General features: G+C 38.0%; 1 protein-coding gene across 2 annotated transcripts in view; it reads left to right on the forward strand.

Moving 5' to 3' along the window:
- Nucleotides 1-24,713, forward strand: part of LOC117917239 (tetratricopeptide repeat protein 27 homolog) — a 63,747-nt gene extending 39,034 nt beyond the window's left edge. For both annotated transcript variants that reach the window (XM_034833443.1, XM_034833444.1), the window contains exons 8-21: nucleotides 2,032-2,123; nucleotides 2,372-2,470; nucleotides 2,579-2,656; nucleotides 3,953-4,037; nucleotides 4,121-4,179; nucleotides 4,365-4,434; nucleotides 4,587-4,678; nucleotides 15,480-15,542; nucleotides 15,731-15,797; nucleotides 19,932-20,207; nucleotides 21,249-21,365; nucleotides 22,777-22,929; nucleotides 23,169-23,316; nucleotides 24,402-24,713. In XM_034833443.1, coding sequence (XP_034689334.1) covers nucleotides 2,032-2,123; nucleotides 2,372-2,470; nucleotides 2,579-2,656; nucleotides 3,953-4,037; nucleotides 4,121-4,179; nucleotides 4,365-4,434; nucleotides 4,587-4,678; nucleotides 15,480-15,542; nucleotides 15,731-15,797; nucleotides 19,932-20,207; nucleotides 21,249-21,365; nucleotides 22,777-22,929; nucleotides 23,169-23,264 — 1,347 coding nt within the window. In that variant the 3' untranslated portion in view covers nucleotides 23,265-23,316; nucleotides 24,402-24,713. The remainder of the gene's footprint in view (nucleotides 1-2,031; nucleotides 2,124-2,371; nucleotides 2,471-2,578; nucleotides 2,657-3,952; nucleotides 4,038-4,120; nucleotides 4,180-4,364; nucleotides 4,435-4,586; nucleotides 4,679-15,479; nucleotides 15,543-15,730; nucleotides 15,798-19,931; nucleotides 20,208-21,248; nucleotides 21,366-22,776; nucleotides 22,930-23,168; nucleotides 23,317-24,401) is intronic.
- Nucleotides 24,714-24,845: the final 132 nt, after the last annotated feature.

Below are 24,845 nucleotides of genomic sequence, written 5' to 3' on the forward strand. Positions count from 1 at the left end.
ACTTGATTTAGTTTCCTTTCTGTTGATTCCTAGTGTTGATATGATTATGATTTTGTGTGAAGAAATTGCTTAGTCATTCGAACATTTGTAATAATGATCTATTCCTTGTGGCCTTCTTTATCTGTCTCATTAAATTAATTTGGTGCTTGCAAACACCATCTTTGGCCTGGGATTTCACATATTCCAACGTAATATATTTTCTGTAGTTTTGATGCAGGAGGGCACTTGAATCTCAGAACACTATTGTCTGCAATCAGTTAACTGGTTCTGCCATAGATTAAGAAAGCTTATGGTTTTTTAGATTGTAAGTTATTGAAAATTCTGAAAAACAGGTTGCTAAAACGTTTGGAAAGCAGCTAATTTAGTGTTTGGGCGTGTTTAGGTAAAGTCTTAAAGATGGAAAAAGGTTTAGGTTTCCAAACTACAATTTTAGGTTGGAGAAATAAAGAAAGCTTGCTGTTGACTTAAACTATAACTGTAACAATACTAAGATTGAAGAAAAGAGTAATAGGAACTCGTGGAATCAGTTTCTTCTGAGACTTTAAATGTTTGCTGACTTACTTTGTTGTAGAAAGTTGGTTTTTACAGAGTATGCATGGGTTATCTCTCTTGGAATGGTTTTGTTTGTTTGGAGTTATATTGCGGTAGTGCAGGCAGTAGGACAAAGGTAGGGTTCAGTGTAGTTTGGGCACCTCCACCTGTGAGCTATTTCAAATTAAACTTTAATAGATGTCTGTAAAGGAATCTGAGCTAGATGGAAATTGGTAGGGTGTTTTGAGATCACTGGGGCAGTGCAATAGAGGCTATTTTAAAGCCAAGTGGTTCAAGATTGCTATAGAGGATGATATGAAAGGCTTGGTGATGAAAAAAAATATGAATTACTAAATTTTGGGTGGAAGGGGACTTCACAATTGCTGTTTTATGGGTTTCTCAAGGGAGGAGAGGAGCATGGAGTTGGTATATGTGGATTCTGTAGATCTTAGATCTGTTATAAGAGATGGACAGTCTCTTTTCTTAGATGTCAGTCTTCCAGTAAGGTAGCTTATTAACTAGCTAAGAAATGAAGGTCAATGCTAGAAACTTTTATTGAGGACTTCCTACCACCCTTGAGTCTTCATATGGTTCTTTGGTTACTAATTGAATTTATGAGGTTTACACTCGTATCCTCATGAATCTGCTGGAATGCCTTTGTTTTTAACCTCTTTTTGCTCGTTATTTTATCTTTAAATCAGAAACAAGCATTTCATTGCTAGTAAGTAACTATAAGGAAGAATGAGAATCCTTCCCCTATAACACAATTCACTACATAAATCTGATCAGAAACAAGAATAATTATCTTCTCAAGAAAGCAAAGGGAATTGCTCAAATGAAAATGGTTACAATTACAAAATCAGGTGAGGTAAAGAATCCCTAACAAAAGAGATCAAAAGTTTGGCTCCTTGTTTTGCTAACACATGATTAGGTGAGCAAGGAATCCAACAGAAGAAACACCCTTATCTATAAGCAATGTAAAATGTTTAGTATAATTGTTAGCCTAAGGATTGTGTAATCCTGGTTTTGATGATAGTAAAATCCAGGTTAAGGAGACTAATGATTTTATAGTCAAAGTTTATAAGCTCAAAAATTTGTGATATCCCCAGTATACATAGGGTGTGCCCCTTTGTTTTTGTGTGGTGCTTTTAAATATTTCCTTTGTTTGCCTATCAAAAAAAAAAAAGTTCATGCCTAACTAGAATAGATTTTCTTCTCTCCACCCTGAAGCCTAGCTTAGGCGTTAAGGAGTTGGGGTGGGGATGAAGAATTTTCAGGTTTGATTCCATGTGAAGAAGTTACTTATCGAAAAAGAGACCATCATAGAATATGTTTACCTTCCCTTTTCACAACTGATTGTTTGTTTTAGTTTAGTATCTGTTTTTAGTCTTAGTTTAATTGAAAAAAAAGTGTCAAGCCTTAGTATTTCAGAAATGCTAATCTGCTTTTCTTCAAGTTCTTTTCATATCAAATCTCATTTAATGTTTCCAATTATTTCAGGTCCAGGGTATCTATGCATGTTCTCCCGGAGTGGCTCAAAGGATTAATTTTTGTTATGGGGTCTATCTCCCTACTGTTCATGCGCTTCGAAAGTATAACTCTTTGGTTTCAATCTCTCTGAAATTTGGGCCTCTATCATGTCATGCATAAGCAGAATTTTTTCTTTAATTTCTATTTTTTTTTCTTTTTTTTTTTTGCCACTGCACATCATACTTGTTGCCTTCTATTTCTGTACATATTGTATCGTCGCTTTTTATTTTTTATTTTATTTTATTTTATGTGGAGTTGACATGTGTAACTAATTATTTCTGTTATAATTTTTCCCCATTTTCTCTTTAAGAGAATATGGTGAACTTTTAGTGAGCTGTGGTTTGATAGGTGAGGCAATCAAGATTTTTGAGGACATTGAGTTGTGGAATAATCTAATAGACTGCTACTGGTATGAGGAAATCAATGTCTAAATCTATTACTGCATGCTATGTCAAACCTTTTTGTTTGTATGATCATTGCCAATGAGAGAATCATTTGAATATGATGTAACCAACAGCCTGTTGGGGAAAAAAGCAGCAGCTGTTGAACTCATCAAGGCACGTCTGTCTGAAATGCCAAGAGACCCAAGGTTATGGTAAGTTAGTGCTTGGTTTATTTAAATTTTCTCCACTTATAAGGACTCACTTTTTATTTCACTTAATGCAATCAAAAGTATATATGCTTATGTGATGAGGTTGGTATGATAAGGACAAGTGTACTTTTTGACGAAGTTTTATTTGAAGGTAACTGTTAAGCTCACTACTGAGCTCTAGTCCGGTTACTTTGAGTGTTGTAAAATTGATGTGTCTGCTCATTGCAGGATCAAACACTAAGCTGTTATTTTCTGAAGTTGCATTCCAAAGACACATCAAGTCATTTTCACTGAGGGTGTCAACATGTAGAAATTGGTTTGCATTTTTATAAGCATAAAGAAGTATTTGTTATTTATGTGTATTAACTAAACAATTGAAACATGATACAATAATATGGAATTCAGTTCTAAAGAAGATAGGAACTGTTGTATCTTGTTTCCTTCAATAAGTCAAGATTTATTATAGTTTGTGGGTGAACCCTATTGAAGTTTAAATAGCTGCAGCCTATTTGAACTGACTTGAGTATCAACTGAATATTATATACTAATTAATGACCTAAGAGCTAGAAACTAAAGGTGGAAACCAAGTAGAATTAATTGTTGACTTAAAAGTAGGCTTTCATGCTGGCTAAAATGATATTGTATATCTGATTTTTCCTGAGCTGTAGATGGGCCTATGTGTTTCATGCATGCATGCATGTATGTATGTGCATTAGGCTTTAGGTTCATCTTCAAGCAAGAAAAATGTACTATCTATTCCAAAATGCTATATTAAATTGTGAACGGTTTAATATGCCATTTTCCTCTTATTCTTCACTAATAAACCTGAGGGAAAAGAGCAAAACGAAAATCGAGGAGAGTACCCCCTTCCCTATCATGTATGTTCCTTCTAAATTCAGTATATATGGTAGTTGTTCCTTTTTTTTTTTCCTTTCTAAGCATTATTTTGACAGTACCTCTGTCTTTCTCCATGCTGTTTGTTTATGCTATGATGATGTATTTTTTTAGAGAAACAAAGCTTCTACTAAGTACCCCTATTCCATATAGTTTTATTAGTGCTTTGCTCTTTTCAAGTTTATTATTTGCTTGTTCTTCTTGAAGCTCCGTTTTTTAATGTTTATGGTTCTAATATCCTTTCATTCATTCTCATATTTATCATCGCCATAATTTACGTGGATAAGGATTAGCTATGATTGTCTTTTCCTTTTTACATGATAAATTTGTCATGTAAAATGGAGAATATCTTATTTAGGGATTGGTTCATGTGTCTGACTTGCTCAAAAATGTTTTCATTTCCAGGTGTTCATTGGGTGATGTTACAAATGATGATGCCTGCTATGAGAAAGCTCTCGAGGTTTCAAACAATAGGTCCGCTCGAGCTAAGGTGATTTTGATTACGCATAATAGTCAAGCATAAGATGTTTTTTATGCCGACTTTTTGTCACAACTATCTCTTTTGTTTGGCAGCGATCTCTTGCTCGTAGTGCATACAACAGGGGTGACTATGAGACATCTAAAATCCTTTGGTATGTTGCTTCATAGCATCTTTTTATTTCTATTATTTAGTTTGCCTTCAATAATCATTGTTATTTCTTAGTCGATCCTGGTGTACGATTATTCTCTCTTGATCATATTTCTCAAGTACAAGTAATGAAATATGTTTCTGGTAAAAGAGAAAAAGAAATTGATTTTGTGTTTGCTCACATCACAGGGAGTCTGCAATGGCCTTGAATTCTTTGTATCCAGATGGCTGGTTTGCACTTGGTGCTGCTGCATTGAAGGTTACTTTTTATGAACTGCATTATGCTGATTGTATATTTGTTAGTGTTTTGCACTATTACAATCATAAAAATAAAAAGTTAGAAATTTTTTAGGCAGAATTCTTAATCTCTTCTATAGTTTTTCAGAGTTACTTATAAAAAACATATTACAGGCTAGAGATATTGAAAAGGCACTGGATGGGTTTACTCGTGCTGTTCAGCTTGATCCTGAAAATGGGGAGGCTTGGAATAATATTGCTTGTTTGTATGTTCTTTCAACTTGTCATCTTACAGTGTTAACTTTTCCACTCAGAATATATTTCAACTTGTCATCTTGCAAGATTCAAATAAAACGATATTTGTATTTTTTGTTTTGTTTTTTTTTTAAGCGAGTAGGTTTTCAAATATTTTCCATATACCAATGTGATAACTTTTGTGTTTCCTGTAGGGGCTTCCTCATGTGTTCTCCTCTCTCACTGTTTCGCATAAATTTCATACTATACTAATGTAGAGTCTTCTAAGGATTAGATACTTATTAAGTCTATCAACTCCTGAAACTCTATTTTAAATTTGAGCTTGTTAAAGAGTATAGTCTTGTTAGATCAAATCAACTTGCAGCAAAGTATTGTTTTGTTAGGCTGAAATCTTCCATGCCCTATTAAATCAGTTTTATTGCTCTTCGTACCTTTTTTTATCAGAGACCCAAAGATATTTTCTATTAATTAAAAATATCAAGAAGGATGAGATTTCCTTCCACAATGTACAAATTTATATTGAGACAAGGGAATGGATTCCTTTACAAGGAACCATACAGCTGAGTCAAACAAGAGAAATTACAAAAGTGAAGCAACATTTGAACAAACCTTAAGTAGACTCAAGGAGGCACATAATCTCCAACAAAAGATACTAACTGCTTTGCTCCCCTTTTAGGCAGCCCATCTGCCACTGATTAGCTAAGTGGGGAACCCATCAAATGGGGTATTCCAACTCTGAAAAGATGTCAAATATTTTGTGCAGCCACCCATCAAATCTTCATGAACTTCTTTCCTTTTTAACCACCCATAAGATATCAACAATAGAATCCCTCTCCACCAAAAAGTTGGACAATCCCAAAGCTTTTGCTTGTACAAGGTCTTCCAAAAGCACTACAACCTTGGCCTCAATAGCAAAACCATCAGCTGTAGGTATAAAGTATGCTTTGATCATTGAACCTCAATGATTTCAAGTCACACCACCAATCCCAAGTTGCCCTAGGATGTTCTTTGATTTTTTTTTAGAGAGCTGTTTTCTTTTTTTCTTTTTTTTACTGCAAAGATTGTCATTGAAGTTTCATAATAGCATTATTTGTTGAAAATTATGAAAATAAGATTTAAGCTGGATGTTTTCAACTTGATCACAGACAACTTTTGCCCCTTAAAAATCCTTTTTCCTCCTTTTTGATAGGCAAAAGCAGGATTTTACAAGAAAGGTACCAAACAAAAAGTGGGGGCACAACCCATGCATACATGGGAATGGCAAAACTACACCCATAAGGCCCCAAAAAACTGAGCCCCCAACCATTTACAAAGTCTAACAAGGATGGAGGACAAACATCTAAGAACTGATGGGACCATAAGAACATGGTAGAAACAAGAGAAGTTGTTTTCTAAGAAGTTTGATTGTTCTTGTGGCTTTTGGTTCTCTGTTTTTCCTTCTAAGCCCTTTTGTATACTACCAGTGATTTAATTGTCTTATTTGGGTCTTCCTTTATGAGGGAATCCAAAGACAATAGGATTTTGGGATCCAATGGTTGATAGAATCTCGAGGAGGTTAGACGGGTGGAAGAAGACTTTCTTGTCTTTGGGGGGGGAGGATAACCTTAATTTAGTCCTGCTTGTCTCATATCTTTAACTATTTCCTCCCTTTTTTCAAGTAACCAGCATCAGTAGCCTTAAAGATTGAGAAAATGCCAAGGATTTTCCTATGGTCTGGGATTGAGGAGGGGAAGAAAAATCATCTTATTAGTTGGGATGTGGTGTGTAGACCAAAGGAGTTTGGACCGCTAGGAATAAGGAAGACGACCTTGAGAAATCGTGCTCTCTTAGGGAAGTGGCTTTGGAGGTTCCCTAGGGAAAGTTTTGGTCTGTGACATCATGTGATTTCAAGCATTTATGGGACACACACTAATGGACGAGACGCCAACATTATGGTTAGATGGTCACGTAGATGTCCTTGGAAGACTATTGCTCAAATCTTTTAGGACTTTTCCCCTTACATTCATCTTGTGGTAGGGAATGCGGAGAGAATCCAATTTTGGGAAGATTTATGGTGAGGAAATCAACCATTGAGCTCATAATTTGCAGGCTTTTATAGAGTTATTTCAATGAGAAATATTACCATCTCTGGCGTCCTTGGAAATTCCTACCCGTCTTCTTGGAATCTTAATTTCCGACGCAATCTCACTGATTTAGAAATTGAACTCCTTGAAAGACTCATGTCTTCACTTAATTGAGTGCACTTGTCTTTTTCTACCACAAATTCAAGAGTTTGGTCCTTATTCTTCATTGGCTCATTTTTACTAAAATCTTTTTTCATGGTCTTGTCCAAGCCCTATAATCAAATTCAATTCCTTTCGACTAATTTTGTTTGAAAATCAAAAGCCCGATCAAAGGTCAAGGCCTTTGTGTGATTAGTGGTGCATAAGAAGGTTAATACCAATGACATGCTACACGTGAGAAGACCCTACAAATCTCTTAGTCCTCATTGATGCATTTTATGCAAAGAGAGTGGAGAATCAATTGATCATCTTTTTCTACATTGCCCAATAACATTGGGGCTTTGACATTAACTCTTCAGTGTAGCTAATTTGGATTGAGTTTCACCAAGAAGTATTGGAGATATGATGATTATTTCATTTAAAGGCTTGAGGAATTCAATTAGAGGCAAGATGCTTTGGCATATTGCATGTATCATTGTATTGTGGGTTGTGTGGCAAGAGAGAAACGTTAGGATTTTTGAGGAAAAGTATAGAATGGAAGGGATGCTATGGGATCTTATTCATTTCTACTCCTCCTTTTGGGCTTCTTGTACAATCGCTTTTAGAGGAATTTCCCTTAATGTTATTTTACTTAGTTGGCTTTTGGTTTGTAATTAGAAAGGGGTAGATAACTTTTGAGAGAGTTTGGTTTTGATTTTTGAGAGATTTTGTACATGCTTTTATCAATATTTCTCCTCGCATAGTGAAAGGTATACTCTTACTTTGATCAGTTTTTGTACCTTGTGGGAAGGATCTCTCATCCTTCTCTTCAACTTTATATCATCAATATATATATTTTGTTTCTGATAAAAAAAAAGAACTGAACACTTAACCTTCAAATATTATGCTTCTCCAAGCTTTCTCCTCTTTTTATCCACAAAGCTCTTGTGCCAACCCATCAGGATTTCTTTCAACATATTAGGAAGCACCCAAGAAACACTAAACATAGAGAAGAACAAAAACCATAAATTCCTAGCTTTTTCATGATGGATAAGAAAATGGTTATCTGATTCCTTTACACATTTTCACAGGCAGCAAAAATTTTACAGAAGCCACCCTTCTCTTTTGTGCCAATCCAAGGACAAAATTCTGCTATACTGCCCCCCAAAACAAGAAAAAAAAACTCGCCTTTATGGAGGACTAAAAACCCCAAACTTCCTTTGAATGAACACAAGGATCCAGCATTTGACTCTAAAGTTGCTCAGAAGGATTTAATGAAAAATTTTCTGTCCTTAGAACCCTCGCATAATAGCTTATCATCTCCCTACGTCATGCTTGGACCCTCATGAAGACTCTTTAATGAATATACAACACTATCCAACTTCTAATCCTGGAAATCTCTAATGAAACAAGGGTGTGGATGTCATCTTTCACCTGAAAGCTCCCAAACATGTGCAACCAAAGCCTTTCAAGAAGCTGCAATAGAAGAGACGGAAAAGAGACAGAGAAAGGTGAGACATTGCACCAAACATCCTGCCAAAATTTAATTCTCCTCCCATTACCCACAGTAGTTTTCCACTCCCACCACCCCCCACCCCACTTTCTTCTTATTGCTTTCCACAAACCAGTTTCGTACCCATCCCTCACTAAACAAGAAACCAACCCTCTTGCTCCTCCCCATATTTTCGCAAAATAATCCTCCTCCAAGATGATCCCTTTTTAAAGTGAATCTCCAACACTATTTTCCAAGCAAAGCTTTATTGAGAGAGGATAAAACTCTAATATCAAGATCTCTTTTCTTTTTATCCATACAAATAATTGACTAGTTCACTAGATGGATTTCTTTTCAAGAGCTGCACCTCCCCATAAGAAATCATGTTGAATCTTTTCCAGCTTCAAGCACGCCACCCTTTGGGTGACAAACAGAAACAAGAAGTCAATGGGGAGGCTAGAAAGAGTACTTTTCAACTATGTGAGTCTCCCACCCTTAGAAAGTGTTGAAATTTGGCATTCAAAGTTAGGGTTTTAATTTAGGAAAGTATTTTAGGAATAAGAAAAAAAGGAGAGATCATTTAGGATGATTTAGTTTCCTAATTTTAGGAGAAAATCAAGTTAGATTGATATTTTCTTATTCAGTCATTTGTGTATATATATGTGTATGGTGTGTACCTAAAAGAATCAATAAAGGAATTCAGAAATTCTTCATGGTATCAGAGCCAGTTTTCTAAAACCCTAATCCCTTCTGGCCACCTCTTATTCAGGCCATCATTCATTCCGGCCAAATCTCTTTGGCCATCTCTCAATCCGACCATCTCTCTCTCTGGCCATCTCTCATTCCGGTCATCAGTCTCTATTCTCAGAGCCAAGGGAGAAAACGCTTTCCGGTCGGTCGAATCGTCGTCAGAAAACATTCACCGCCGACGACTTTTCCGACGAACTTTTTCGGCGACGGGTTTTTCCCACACCGCAAGGAGCGCCTGGAGGAGATCTCCAATTTTTCCCAAATCACCGGAGCCAGAAAACCATCCACGCCGCTGGCCACGTGCGTTTTTCCGGCCGGCGACTGCATCTCACGCGCCGGCGCGTGAGGGCGCGTGAGCCACTTTCCGGCGACGCGCTTCCTCCTCCAGCCTCGCCTGATGCCGACCAGCCACCCTTCTTACCTGTTTCTGCCATCCGAGCCCTACACGTGCCTCTTTTGGGGTTCTTTTGCCTCCGCGGGCCCTCCGATTAGTTTTTTCCGGCGTCCTCCGGCTATTTTTTTCTCAACTCCAATCCCTGCACGTGCCTTGGGAAGTGTTCTTCTACCTTTCTGGTCCATGACAAAATACGGAATGACATCATCACAAGTATCCAGCGTCACGGCACCAGAATCAGGGGGCAGATCTGAAATTCCAAACCTTGGTGGCAGTGATTCCTCTCCTATTCTCATCACAGGACACAAATTAAATGGTCATAACTATTTACAGTGGTCACAATTTGTGTTGCTGTTCATTTGTGGTAAAGGAAAGGATGAGTACCTCACTGGAGAAGCAGCCATGCCAGAAACTATAGAACCGGGTTTCAGGAAGTGGAAGATTGAAAATAGCATGATCATGTCATGGCTTATCAATTCCATGAACAATGACATAGGTGAAAATTTCTTGCTGTTTGGGACTGCAAAGGACATATGGGATTCAGCCAAAGAAACTTACTCAAGTTCTGAAAATACTTCAGAACTTTTTCAGGTTGAATCAGCCCTACATGACTTCCGCCAAGGAGAGCAGACAATTACTCAATATTACAACACACTCACAAGGTATTGGCAGCACCTTGACTTATTCGAGACTCACTCATGGAAATGTACTGATGATGCAGCAACATACAGGCAAATTGTGGAACAAAAGAGACTGTTCAAGTTTTTCCTAGGACTAAACAGGGAATTGGATGATGTTAGAGGCCGAATCATGGGCATTAAACCCCTGCCAAGTCTCAGGGAGGCTTTTTCAGAGGTTAGGCGTGAAGAAAGTAGAAAGAAAGTGATGATGGGATCCAAAGAGCAACCTGCCCCAACATTGGATGCCTCTGCCCTTGCTGCTTGGTCATTTAATAGTAGTGGTGGAGATCGTCAGAAACGGGATAGGCCTTGGTGTGATTATTGTAAGAAACTAGGCCATTATAAGGAAACTTGCTGGAAGCTTCATGGCAAACCGGCTGATTGGAAACCAAATCCACGGTTTGACAGAGATGGCAGAGCACACGTGGCTGCCAACTCTGAGAGCACATCTGTTCCTGAGCCGAGTCCATTCAACAAAGAGCAGATGGAGATGCTACAGAAACTATTAAGCCAAGTTGGCAGTGGCAGTACTACCGGTGTAGCCTTCACTGCTAATCGAGGAGGAATGAAGCCGTGGATAGTGGACACAGGTGCTTCTGATCACATGACAGGAGATGCTGCCATTCGTCAAAATTACAAGCCAAGTAATGGTCATTCATCTGTCCATATTGCTGATGGTTCAAAGTCAAAAATTGCCGGGACAGGTTCTATAAAACTTACTAAAGACTTATATCTTGACTCTGTCCTCCATGTTCCAAACTTGGATTGTAATCTTTTGTCCATTAGCAAATTGGCCCGTGATCTCCAATGTGTTATTAAATTTTATCCAAACTCGTGTGTTTTTCAGGACTTGAAATCGGGGAAGATGATTGGCAGTGCTGAACTGTGTTCCGGGCTCTACCTCCTCTCATGTGGCCAATTCTCAAACCAAGTCTCTCAAGCAAGTTGCGTACAATCTCAAAGTATGTTAGAGTCTTTCAATTCTGTGTCAAATTCTAAGGTCAATAAAGATAGTGAGATTATAATGTTACACTATCGCCTTGGTCATCCTAGCTTTGTTTACCTTGCAAAATTGTTTCCCAAATTATTTATCAATAAAAATTCAGCATCTTATCACTGTGAAATTTGTTAGTTTGCAAAGCATACTCTAACAGTATATCTTCAAATCCCATACAAACCTTCGACTATTTTCTCTTTAGTACATAGTGATGTGTGGGGTCCCTCACGGATAAAAAATATTTCTGGCACTCGATGGTTTGTGACATTCGTTGATGATCATACACGGGTAACATGGGTTTTCCTTATGAAAGAAAAGTCAAAGGTCGGGCACATTTTTCAAACCTTCAATCTTATGGTTCAAAATCAATTCAATTCCAAAATTCAAGTCCTCAAGTCAGATAATGCAAAGGAATACTTTACTAGTAGTCTCAGTACTTATCTTCAAAATCACAGCATTATCCACATAAGTTCTTGCGTTGACACCCCACAACAAAATGGGGTGGCTGAACGCAAGAATAGACATCTCTTGGAGGTTGCCCGGTGCCTTATGTTTTCCTCTAATGTTCCAAACTATTTCTGGGGGGAAGCTATTCTCACAGCTACCTATTTGATTAACCGTATGCCATCCAGAGTGCTTACCTTTCAATCCCCACGTCAACTTTTCTTAAAACAATTCCCTCACACCCGTGCAGCCTTTTCTGATTTACCACTCAAAGTTTTTGGTTGCACGGCATTCGTTCATGTGTATCCTCTAAATCGTAGCAAATTTGCTCATCGAGCCAATAAGTGCATTTTCCTAGGGTATTCTCCAACCCAAAAAGGGTACAAATGCTATTCTCCAACCAACAAAAAATTTTACACCACCATGGACGTCTCTTTCTTTGAACATTTCTTCTATCCCAAATCTCATGTTCAGGGGGAGAGCATGAATGAACATCAAGTTTGGGAGTCTCTTCTTGAGGCTGTACCTTTTTTTCACTCAGAGTCACCAAATCCTTCCCAATCCGCGCCCACTGAGTTGTCCACACCCATGCCGTCATCAGTCCAGCCAGCCCAGCACACAAATGTTCCTTCTCCCGTGACCATCCAGTCTCCCATGCCTATTCAACCTATAGCTCCACAACTTGCTAATGAGAACTTACAAGTTTACATCAGAAGGAGGAAAAGACAAGAATTAGAGCACGGATCACTGTCAACATGTGGCCAATATATTGACTCCAATTCAAGTCTTCCTGAAGAGAACATAGGTGAGGATAGGGCTGGAGAGGTGTTAATTCCCAGCATTGATGATTCTACTCTGCCGATTGCATTGAGGAAGGGTGTTAGAAGATGTACAGATCATCCAATTGGGAATTATGTTACGTATGAAGGGCTATCATCATCTTACAGAGCATTTGCTACTTCTCTTGATGATACTCAGGTTCCCAACACAATACAAGAGGCATTCAAAATTTCAGAATGGAAGAAGGCAGTACAAGATGAGATTGATGCACTTGAGAAGAATGGGACGTGGACTATCACAGATTTTCCGGTTGGGAAGAGGCCCGTGGGGTGCAAGTGGATTTTCACCATAAAATACAAAGTAGATGGATCAGTCGAGAGATTCAAGGCTCGTTTGGTAGCTAGAGGGTTTACACAATCCTATGGGATAGACTTTTAGGAGACTTTTGCTCTTGTTGCAAAACTGAACACTATCAGGATTCTTCTCTCATTGGCTGTCAATCAAGATTGGTGCTTGCAACAACTGGACATAAAAATGCGTTTCTAAATGGTGACCTAGAAGAGGAAGTCTACATGGAAATACCACCTGGTTTCGAAGGAAGTATGGCAAAGAATCAGGTTTGCAAACTCCAAAAATCCTTGTACAGCCTTAAACAATCTCCCCGAGCCTGGTTTGATAGATTCACAAAAGCAGTCCTGAAGCTGGGCTACAAACAAGGTCAGGCTGATCATACTCTATTTGTCAAGAAGTCTCATGCCGGGAAAATGGCCATATTGATAGTCTATGTCGATGATATTATTTTATCTGGGAATGATATGGAGGAATTACAGAATTTGAAGAAGTATTTGTCAGAAGAGTTTGAAGTTAAAGACCTTGGAAATTTGAAATATTTCCTTGGTATGGAAGTGGCTAGATCAAGGAAGGGAATTGTAGTCTCTCAAAGAAAATACATACTCGATCTTCTTAAGGAGATCGGTATGCTTGGATGCAAACCAATTGATACTCCTATGGATAGTCAGAAGAAACTTGGCATCGAGAAAGAAAGTACACCGGTAGACAGGGGGAGATATCAGCGACTCGTCGGACGCTTAATTTATCTCTCACACACTCGGCCAGATATTGGCTTTGCAGTGAGTGCTGTAAGTCAATTCATGCATAGCCCCACTAAGGAACACATGGAAGCAGTCTACAGGATTCTTAGATATTTAAAAATGACACCAGGGAAAGGTCTATTCTTCAAAAAGCCAGAGAACCGTGACACTGAAGTATACTCAGATGCGGATTGGGCAGGAAACATCATTGACAGGTGGTCCACTTCTGGATATTGTTCTTCTGTCTAGGGAAATCTTGTTACCTGGAAGAGTAAGAAGCAATCAGTTGTAGCCAGAAGTAGTGCAGAAGCTAAGTACAGATCTCTTGCACAGGGAATCTGTGAAGGGATTTGGATAAAAAGGGTTCTTAGTGAACTGGGACAAACGAGTTCATCTCCGATTCTAATGATGTGTGATAATCAGGCAGCTATAAGCATAGCAAAGAACCCCGTGCATCATGACAGGACCAAGCACGTTGAGATTGACAGACACTTCATCACAGAGAAGGTGACTAGTGAGACGGTTAAATTGAACTACGTTCCTACCAAGCACCAAACCGCAGACATCATCACCAAAGCTTTACCTAGATCTAACTTCGAAGACTTAACTTGCAAGCTGAGATTATATGATATATATTCTCCAGCTTGAGGGGGAGTGTTGAAATTTGGCATTCAAAGTTAGAGTTTTAATTTAGGAAAGATTTTAGGAATAAAAAAAAAAGGAGAGATCATTTAGGATGATTCAGTTTCCTAATTTTAGGAGAGAATCAAGCTAGATTGATATTTTCTTATTCAGTCATTTGTGTATATATATGTGTATGGTGTGTACCTAAAAGAATCAATAAAGGAATTCAGAAATTCTTCAGAAAGGTACGTCATTTTCATGAAGCCAGCCTTTTATGGAACCTCTCCACCACATCCCATAGAGGATCTAAATGAAGCCCCTAGTGGAAGTTCTAAAGCAGTGGAAAGGGACTTACTCACCCCAGTACCCCACAACCTAGGAAGGAATCCAACTCCACTTTTGCAACACCCCCTACCTGAATTAACTTGCTCAAATAAATCAACTACTCCTTACAAGGCTTATAGAAGGAGGAGGGTGTGATCAACAAAGAGAAGGTACTAAACCTCTACTTCCCCTCCACCCCTTCCCCTACCCTAAAACCTGAAAAATCTTCCTTCCCTCCATCACCTTTGAATGTTCTTCTATGTTCCTTCCAAATATACCAGAAAAGAGGCAAAGGCAGTTTTCTGGATTTCCTCATCTTTCCCTGCTTTATCATGCCAGCTGAACTAGGAGTTAATAAAGAAACAAAAAAAATCCAGGAGATAAGAGAGAAACTTCTCTTGTCTTGCCCCTGCTTTACCATGTTGGCTAGCCAAGGAGTTAACAAGGAATCAGAAAGAGAGAAAACATTGCCTAAAGGCTGTAAGCTACTATAATGGAGGAGGATTTGATTTTCTGTTCTCTCTTCCTGTTCACAAGGACAACACCAATTAAAAAGAGTTCTCTTTACTCTGCTGATCAATGTCAAATGCCAGTGTTGCCTTCACTTTCAAAATACACCTTTTAGCACTCAAAATCTTTCATGCTAAGAATATCCAACTGACAACAAACCACTACTTTTCTCAGTGGAAAGAGTACTTTAATTGTAGAAAGTTGGCATCTCTCTCTCTCTCTCTCTCCTCTTTGATAGGCTAGATAAAATCTTGACTAATGATGGTTTTCTTGCCCATTATGGAATGGTTTTAATTTCATTATTTTCTTCACAAATCTCTCAACAATAGATTCACTGGTAAATCAATCAAACTATTTTTGTTTTAATACATCTAAGATCCATGTCAATTGCATTTGAGTTTTGCAGTTCATGATAGATTAGTCTGTCATATATTATCAAGGAATTGTCGTCTGGGTGGTTAAATTTCATTTGCATTCTGTTGTCATGGTTTTGAGGGATTATAATGCCCTTAATTAACTTTTCAGGCATATGATCAAGAAGAAGAGCAAAGAGTCTTTCATTGCATTTAAAGAAGCACTGAAGTTCAAGTTCTCTCTCTCTCTCTCTCTCTCTCTCTCTCTCTCTCTCTCTCTCTCTCTCTATATATATATATATATATATATATATATATATATATATATATATATATATATCTACATGCACACACATATCTTGATTCGTTGTGGTTATAAAAAGTTTGGTACATTTAGCATGACCAAGTATGGTTTATGGACAGACGGAACAGCTGGCAATTGTGGGAGAATTACAGTCAGGTTGCAGCTGATGTAGGCAATTTTGGTCAGGTGAAATCTATGGATTCAGTTTGTTGATAAATATTTTTTTCCAGTACTTACTCGTTACCGTTTGATAGATCTTTATGCTTCATGTTTAAGATATAAAGATGAAAAGAGAGCACTTCACCAGCCATATTATGGGATAGATAACAGTGGAAGACACACTGTTCAATTCCATTAAGTAATAATATTAATGCTGTTTTTGCAACTTATGTCAAAATTTTGTTTGTAGTATGTTCATTCTCTTATAATCACATCATTCCTTTAATGATAGTTATTTTATTTCTTCATAGTCATGACTAAATGCAATTGGGATCAAGTGTTCATATTCAGGCATGGTTTCTACTATTTGTATTAGTGTTGAAAGGATTTAGAATGAGTCAACCATACAACTCTGTATTGGATTATATGCCACAAATAATGCTGGAAAATCCATGAAATAATGAACACAAATTTACAAAATAGCAAGCATATGCCATTGAGGAAGTCCAGGTAAGGTAACTGCTCTTTAATGGAAATGAGTGAGGTCTAAAGGGGAGGAAGGAGCTGGTTTGCAGTGGAGGCAAAATCTTTTGAGATTGAGGTTGAGAAAGAGGGAGGAAAGTTGAGAGGCTGCATTTGGTAGAGATGCAGAGGGGTTATGTCTTGGATCAAGTTTGGAGATGCGAGCTTGCGATGTTTGTTGGGTGGAGTCGAGCCTTGTTGCAGGGATAATGGAGAAAGGAAGTGGGCTCTTGATTGGGAGGAGAGGGGAAGGAAATAGAGACTGGAACGTCGATCGATTGAGGCTGGAAGATTCCTTTTCTGCTCTGTTCGTGACTTAGAGCTGAAAAGATTTTGTATTATAGTTCCAGAAGGAAAGGGACTTTTTTTTGTGGTGGGGGGGGGGGGGGGTGTGTGGAGGGTTGTGGAACACTCTAGCAGAGAAATTAAGGGGGCTTGGAGTGGAGATGCGAAGTCTCCATTCTTGAAGCTCAGCTGAGGGAGAAAGGGGTGGTGTTAGGGTCATTTTTGGAGGCTGCTAAGCCTAAACCTATAAGGTCAGGAGACTCAGTGTCGTTTGAAGTGGGGGCTAGTGAAATACAGAGAAGGATGGAAAAGTTGAATCGGTGCTTGGTGGGGTGACTCCGCGGTTCCTATTCCGGAGTTGGACTTTCTTAAAAGGTGGGTGAAAATCCTGTGGCTCCCAAGGGGGAGTTTAAAAATAGCAGTGTTAGGGAGAGGGTTGATGCTGTTTGAATTCGAGATGGTGTGGGAGGCTGAGCGGGTCCTTGCCAGAGGAAGGAGGGTGCGGGAGAATTTTTTGTGTTTGGAGAAGTGGAAACCCAAGATGGGGTGTTTTCAGAGGGATTGTCATGCAAGTGAAGCATGGGTTAGGGTGTTGGGTTTGCCTCTTCATCTGTGGAGCCGTGAGGTGTTCAAAAAGATTGGCGACGGTTGTGGAGTTTTTATTACAGAGGATGAAGACACAACCAGCATGGATGAGTTGCAATGGGCCAAAATCTTAGTGAAGCTGGACATAAGAAGTTTACCTAGCTCAGCTCAGGTTGTAGTGGGGTCAGGGTGTTTTTCCGTTCTATTGTGGTGGGAATTTCCACTGTGGTTTGTGCAGGTAGTGCCATCGTGTAGGAGCCCTGTAGATGGCCTTATAGAGGTTGGGGAAGAAGAAGATGGAAGCCCATGCACTACCTGCAGCTGAAGTCCAAACGAAAGATTTGCTCAGATGGAGGAACAATGTAGGGTACAAGAAAGTGTCATCTCTTGGTGGATCTTTGAAGGGTGGTGTAGCTTTCGCTGATGCTCATTCTGCAGGGGTGCAGACTGTGGAGGCAAAGGAGGAAGGGTGTATAGGAAGGAACGGTTTGACTGTAGGGTGTTACGTGTTGTGCAGTTGTAATTTGGATGTTATGGGAAGCGGGTCAGAAGTTGTAGGTAGTAAGGCCCAGTCTTTGAATGGGTTGGGTTCTTTGAAGAGAGGGGGCAGTGGTAGAGGCTGTGAGGCCTTTTGGATGTGGTGTGGGCCGAAAAGGGAAGGTGGGAGATGCTATTGGGCCAAGTGAGATGGGCTTTGCCAGGGGGGTGGGGTGGTCTCTTTTAGTGATCCAAAGACTTCAGAAGAGGAGTTTCTCACTAGGACACAAAAGAGAACCGAGATGGAGAGAGAATGAGAGAAGCTGGGAGACTTAACGTCGGCTACCGATGGGGATCAGAGGGGAAACTTAGCGCCAATGTCTCTGGAGGAGGTGATTAGGGCGGCAGCTACAGATGAAGCTTCCAGGTATGGCGACGTCTCTCTTCTCAAGGAGGGTCAAGGGATCTCTTCTCCTTCTTCTTTTTTTGGCGGAGCCTGGCGAATGGTGGGGCTTACGGCTTGGGAAAGGGGGGAGATGTTAGTGAAGGGAGTTCGGTGTCGTTGAGGGTACAAATGCGTCTGAGGCTTTTGACGATTGGGTATGATTTGCAAGACAGGACGATGGGGGGAGAAGAGTTGCTATCTTTGGTAGAGGAAGGCAATAGGCGCGAAAGTCCAGAGCTTGAGGGGCCATTGCAGGAAAAGAGGGGTACTGGAGGTGGCTGGGAGGACAACTGTCTGGCCAAGTTTAGTAGATTACTAGGTTTCCCGACAGAAGGTTTTAAGGGTGAAATTCTAAATTTGCTTCAAAGGATAAAGAGTAGAAGAGAAAAGAGCAAAAAGAAAGTTTACTCGGTGACTACCATGTTTGATCGTGAGCTAAAAAGGCTATAGTGGTTCTCATTGGTGGATAACTACTATTGAATTGGGGAAGATAAGATATGCGTATGGATAAATTAAGGAACCAAACCAAATCCAAATGATGCTTTGGGCAAAAGTGTGAGGCTGAGAGTTCCATCATTATGTCATTTTGCTACATGCCATGCATCTTCCCGCCATAGTTGGAGCAAATGTGGGACTAAGTTTCCAATCATATGGTTCAATCATGGCCTATAGTTTAATGAATACTACCTTTTTGTATCTTCCTATGCTTTGCACCATGCCTCTTCTTTCATACACCCAGTCTTCCTAGAGCCTTAGACATTTAAGAATATGCCCCATAAGGATCTTGAAAGGTGACTACCACAAGAAAGAAATAGGAAAGCTGTTATTATGTCCCTGGTTTGGTCATTATAAATTGGCATTGGGAAGAGGAAAACGCTATAATAAAGCAATGCTGATTGAAAGTCATGATATATCCTATAAATTTTGAATAAGAGGATTTCCTCAGTCGTCTATAAGTTTATCCCTATCATTTGTAAGTTCCAGTGGAGCTTACTCTTACAATTGAAAATATGTATATTGAGTTTGTGGATATCAGTGAACTTGTACAATAGGGTAAATTTTGAGTGCTTTGTTACCACCTTTATATGTACAGAAAAGTTAAGGCTTGATAATGCATCACTATACTCATCCTTCATTTTGTCTCCCTCCCTTTTAGGCTCTTCTCCATTCTATAAAATTTAGTTGAATGTTGCAATCAGTCTCTAATGAAGAGTGTTTTGTTCCTTCAATACGATGTATAAACATTTGCATTAAGGGACTTTGTTGAGAGATCACAGTGTTGTTAGCTTTGCTGGAAGGCTATCTCTGGCTGCTTCTAGGTGCCTCAACATTATCCTTTTTGAAGCTGACTTGGTTGTAGTTATTGATTGGATCTCTATGGAGCATGGACTTTGGTAATGGGATGCTTAGATTTGAAAAATCCTTGACTTACCACTGATTTGGATTGTTCCATTTCATGTATTTGTTGTTTAGCTAATCAACTAGTGGATAGGTCAGCATTAGGTGCTTTCTCTTCCTTTGTAGGATGTCATTATGAGCTTTTGTTTTTATACTTGTTTCTACTTGTTTTCTTTTATGTATATGGACTGACTGGTTGCTGTGATCTCCTTTTCATAGCTTCTTGAGGATTTCTCATCCTTATTGTACTTTTGGTTCATGAGTCAAAGAATCAGTTGTTTCTGATAAATCATGAAGCTTAGTTTCATCTAATGTTCAGTCCTTTTTCTTGTGTCCACCTGCCATTGCATGGTTATGACATGTTATGTGCATGGAACCATATTATTGATATGTGAGAATTGATGATAGGAACCATTCTTTGTCAATGATTGTCTTTTTTTTCTTTGCAGGCACTGGAAGCTATATTGATGGTTTTGGATCTGACTAACAATAAAAGAATTGATTCAGAATTATTAGAGAGGATAACACTAGAAATGGAAAAAAGAACTTCGACAAGGCATCCTGTGTCCTCTGAGGCTGCAAATGATGACAATTGCACTAAAAGTACTCATCCCTCTGATTCTAATGTTATCCATGTTGGTGACTTAATGTCTTCAGAATCCGGGGTGGGAATATCATGGGAAACTGAGAACTTAGTTGAGATGCTTGGAAAGGTTCTACAAAAGGTATGTGAACATTGACTGTTATACACACTTTACCGTTGACTTGTAACTCCCTCTCCATGTGGTCTTACATATTTCTAGTTATAAACTGATGAATATTTCTTTACCTTCTGGGTGTGTTTGCTTTTCCAGCATCTAAACTTGAGAATGAAAAACATGTTTCTAGAAATAAATTCCCAGAATGTAATCCACAAGACTTTGAACTTGATAAATATCTTGGGAGTCAATGTTAATTTCCTTGATAACCCCTGTAACTAATATTTTATAAATGTTGTATCTAGTTTTTTTTTTCTTTGATGAGTATAAATATTGGATCTAGTTATAAAAAAAGAAAGAAATAAAATAAAGTTGTCCACCTTCCTTTTATAAATATCAAGTTGAGTTAAACTGATTCCTTAACAGTAACACAAAACCCTAGTAGGCAACCTCCTTTTTGACTTGCATGTGGGCTCCATAAATGGGAGAAATAAACAAGCAGCAAGGTCTGAACTCATGACCTCCCAAAAAATGAAGACACATATACTAGGTTAGGCTTCCATTTACACAAAAGTTTTAAGTTATAAGATAATGAGCTAACACTATATATCAAACCAAGTTAGGTTAATGCTTAACAATTTGGTTTGGTTTAAAAGGCAGATTGTGTGTGCTAGGGCACAAAGTATTGTTACTGGGAACATTTTAGTCCTTCCATTGATCATCCCCATGCTAAAATGAATGCTGTCAATGCATTATTTGATCCTGCAGTTTTGGTTCCTGGATCACTCTAGTTGAATAATATAGCATGTAAAGTAATATCAAATGAATCCAGGGCCAAAATGCATGTATCAATGGTTATAATAGATAGAGCCTATTTTATTTTTTTTCTTTTTGATTAGAAACAAACATTTGAAGAGTCTATTTTTGCCTACTGGGAAATGATAAAATGAAAACCACCCATCTCCAAGGGTGGTTCACAATACGTGGAATTTTTCACTCAACAAAACACATTCAGGTATGCATATATATATATCTGATTCATGTTGAGCATCTCTCTCTCTAATTTAGATAGTTCGAAGTGGTGGTAGAGCAGATATATGGGGCTTATATGCAAGATGGCACAAACTTAAAGGAGATCTCACAATGTGCTCTGAAGCCCTCTTGAAGCAAGTTAGATCATATCAGGTATCAACATCAAATTTTCATATTTATTATAGTTTGCTTTTATTATTTTGTATTGATTATTTTTGGTGCATTACAGATCCTTTTTTTTTTTTTTTTTTTTGTATTTCCTTTTTGAAAATTAGTCATAGCTATTAGATATCTCTATTATTTTACTATGTTGTGCAGATAAATTAACAGCAGTCAATAAGTCCTCTACGTATGTGATTAGATGAATAATTTATTGTTGATTTATTTATAGATTCCAATGCATTAATTTTCTCCAGTCATGAATATATATAGTGACTTTGCCTCAAAAGGGTGATAAAGTTTTTTTATCATTAAATCTTGAATTATATCTAAAGAAAAATTAATTGCCACATTTGCAATTCATGGATTGTTTTTTATATTAAGAAACTATATTTCTACTAGAAATTTTCAATTATTATGTGATGCACTGGTAAAAACATATATGAACTTAATGTGAGCAACTTGAGAAGTTCTAGTGTTAGGAGGCAAGAGAGACGGTGAAGGAGGCCTGAACAAAAATGTAATTTTAGAGCCTGAATCCTCTAAGCTGATTGGGGACAGTTGGGTGATATATTACATCCCCTTCTTCACTTAGTTCTCACTAAAAGATTTTTCATGATTCAACAAATTAGCAGCAGTAGCCGAATCAATAAATGGGGTAGTAGCAGTTGGAGAGACTTGAACCAAGATCTCTATCTCCATTTTGAGTTACCAACTTTCTTAAAAGTTTAAGCTGTTAGGATATAAACCCATAATGTACATCCAGCTAACAGAAATTATGGGCTTGGGGGAGGAATAGCAGAGAGGAGCTTCTGGTTCTCCGATAGTTGTGGTACTTCATTATATTAGTCTCTGATAACGTATCACTTATTTTGCTTTTGGTACAAGAAGGTAAGAGCAGAAATACAACAAAGAAGTTAAACAACTGACACAAACCCCTAATAAGGACATGGCCAGAGCTTTAGTGGGTTAAGTGATCCTCTACAAAGCAAATGGAGGATTCAGCTTCTCTTGGTCCACATATGATAAAAACTAACTTTTTTATGTTTCCATTTGAACCGTAAGAAGTCTGGTCATGAGTGCAGCTTAAACTCAATAATCATATGAAACATTTGTAAATATTTTGCTCCTGTGGTTTTTACTGAGTGTCACCTTGTAAAATGACATAAGAATGTGTTCAAGATAGCTATGAGAATCACATGTTTGATTTCCACTTTTGATATAATTTATACTGTTCAGGTCATTCACTTCGTTGGAGTTTATTAAGATGTGCCATTAATAAATTTTCAACTAAGCTATGATTGCCAGTATTTGAAGCAGATATTTTTGTAATTCAAAACATCACAAGCATTCATTGTGATCATCATTTAATTGTTGTTAAAAATGCTCTTTTTCCCTTTTTCAGGGATCTGATATGTGGAAAGATAGAGATCGGTTTAAGAAGTTTGCACATGCCTCCTTGGAACTTTGTAACGTGTACATGGAAATTTCTTCCTCTACTGGTAGTCATCGAGAACTCCTTGCAGCTGAAATGCACCTAAAGAACATAGTTAAACAGGCAAGATATTACCTCCTAGTCATAAAAAGATATTGACTTGGAACAATTTTTTGCACATGCATATGGCCACACAAACACACTTGAGGATAAATTGTTTTAACTTGTTTGTAGCTTTTATTTTTGGACAGGCTTCTTGTTTGTAATACCACGTTCTCTGATGTTAATAATATAAACCTCTCACTATTATTCTTTGCTTTTTGTTGTGGAAAGAATGAGAAAGATCCACTTTGTTATTTCAGGCTGAGAGCTTTTCAGACACAGAAGAGTTCAAGGATGTTCAGGCCTGCCTTGTTGAAGTGAAGATGAAACTTGAATCCAAGTCATTGCCTACTTAAAACCCCTACTTGGCAACTTCCTCTTAGATGGTATCCACTTTCTGGTGATGAAGTAAGCCTGCACTAATCCTATTTTAGTCAATTCCATAAACCTAGTTATGTGGACATGAATCTCTTGAATATTGTTTATGCTAGTTTCTATATTTTTCTTTTGAAACAAAACCATTTAATACTCCAGGTTGCTATGATGGATACGGGACTGATAAAATTAATGTGTATTTAGTGAAAACAGTTAAACTTACCCCTATTTTTGTAGCAAGTTCCTGCTATGGTTCTTCATGAAAGATTCCAAACCCATAAATATAAGAAACATTTGTTGCTTCAAGCTTATATATTTTGTCAAGAAACCTTGATCGGGCAATCTGACGAGGGAAAACAACTTTACAGTAGCTTAGTTAACCATGGATGTGGGTAACATGCAGCCAAAAAGCATGGACCTATTCAATGGGAAAATGCTGTTTAACATGATTAAATTAAATTGTTTCTGTACAGTCCATGCCATAAAATCTCCCATGATTTTGCAAATATTTGCCTCCCATGCCATTGTGAGCATAGGAGAAGCAATAAAAACCTGTCTGATGAATAGCATTACCCTACTTCAAGATTTGTTTTTGTTAGCCTGGTATACATTGTGAGCTCGTATCCTTCAACTTATGCTTTTAGGTCAATTGGGAACTCTACGGTTTCCATTGCCCTTTTACCTGAAAAAGTATTGTAGGCATTCCTTGTATTAACAATTTGCTTTTCTTTTAGTTTCTCTTCTCCAAACCCCAAATTTAAATTCTCCTCCCCATGATTGAATCTGTTTGAAGGCCTTTGCTCTTTCAGTAGCATTTAAATGTTTCCATATTTGATATTTTTATTTTTTATTTTTGATTGGAAACGACACAAAGATTTATTGTCATTGATCATTTATGTTAGCTCTGTTCTTTTGGTATAAAGATTCTGAATAATCTTCGTGCTATTAAGGTGTTAAAAAAGGATTTGATTTTCATTGACTATTCTCTGTTGAATTGTGTTTCTAGTTTTATGGTTTTGTTGTTAAATAGTTCCAACCACCTTAATGCATTACTGCATGAGCAATATTCCTGACAAGAATCGGCTCCTTATCATATCTCTCTTTGTTTTTGTTTCCAGGAGGCACTGAAATTCAGACAACACAACAATTGGGGTTAACACCATTCAAAAGAAAGATGAGCATTTTTTGTTTCTTTGTAAACTCTTATCTCATATCCATACCTTTCACCCCTCACACCAGATGAGTTGAGGCTTCTGAAAGAGAGTAAGGATGGTAGTTACCATCATGACTCTAAATTCTCTTTGTAGTTGATGAACCCCTCGTCTTTGCCCACCTGTAACCCTATTTTACATAAGTTAATGACAACTTTCTTTGTTGTAAAAATGGATTCATGCATGTCAATGAAAAGATCTTGTGATTAGTTTGATTGATACATTGGTGTCAGATTTTACCATATGGTGCTCCGTTCTATGTATAGTGCTGATACTTTCAGAACTTGCATTAATTTTCTTGTAGGATAGGAAGCAGTACTTCTATCAAATTATTGTGGATGACGGGTATCA

Source organism: Vitis riparia, chromosome 7, assembly GCF_004353265.1.
Source record: "Vitis riparia cultivar Riparia Gloire de Montpellier isolate 1030 chromosome 7, EGFV_Vit.rip_1.0, whole genome shotgun sequence".
In the NCBI taxonomy this organism is placed as follows: Eukaryota; Viridiplantae; Streptophyta; class Magnoliopsida; order Vitales; family Vitaceae; genus Vitis; species Vitis riparia.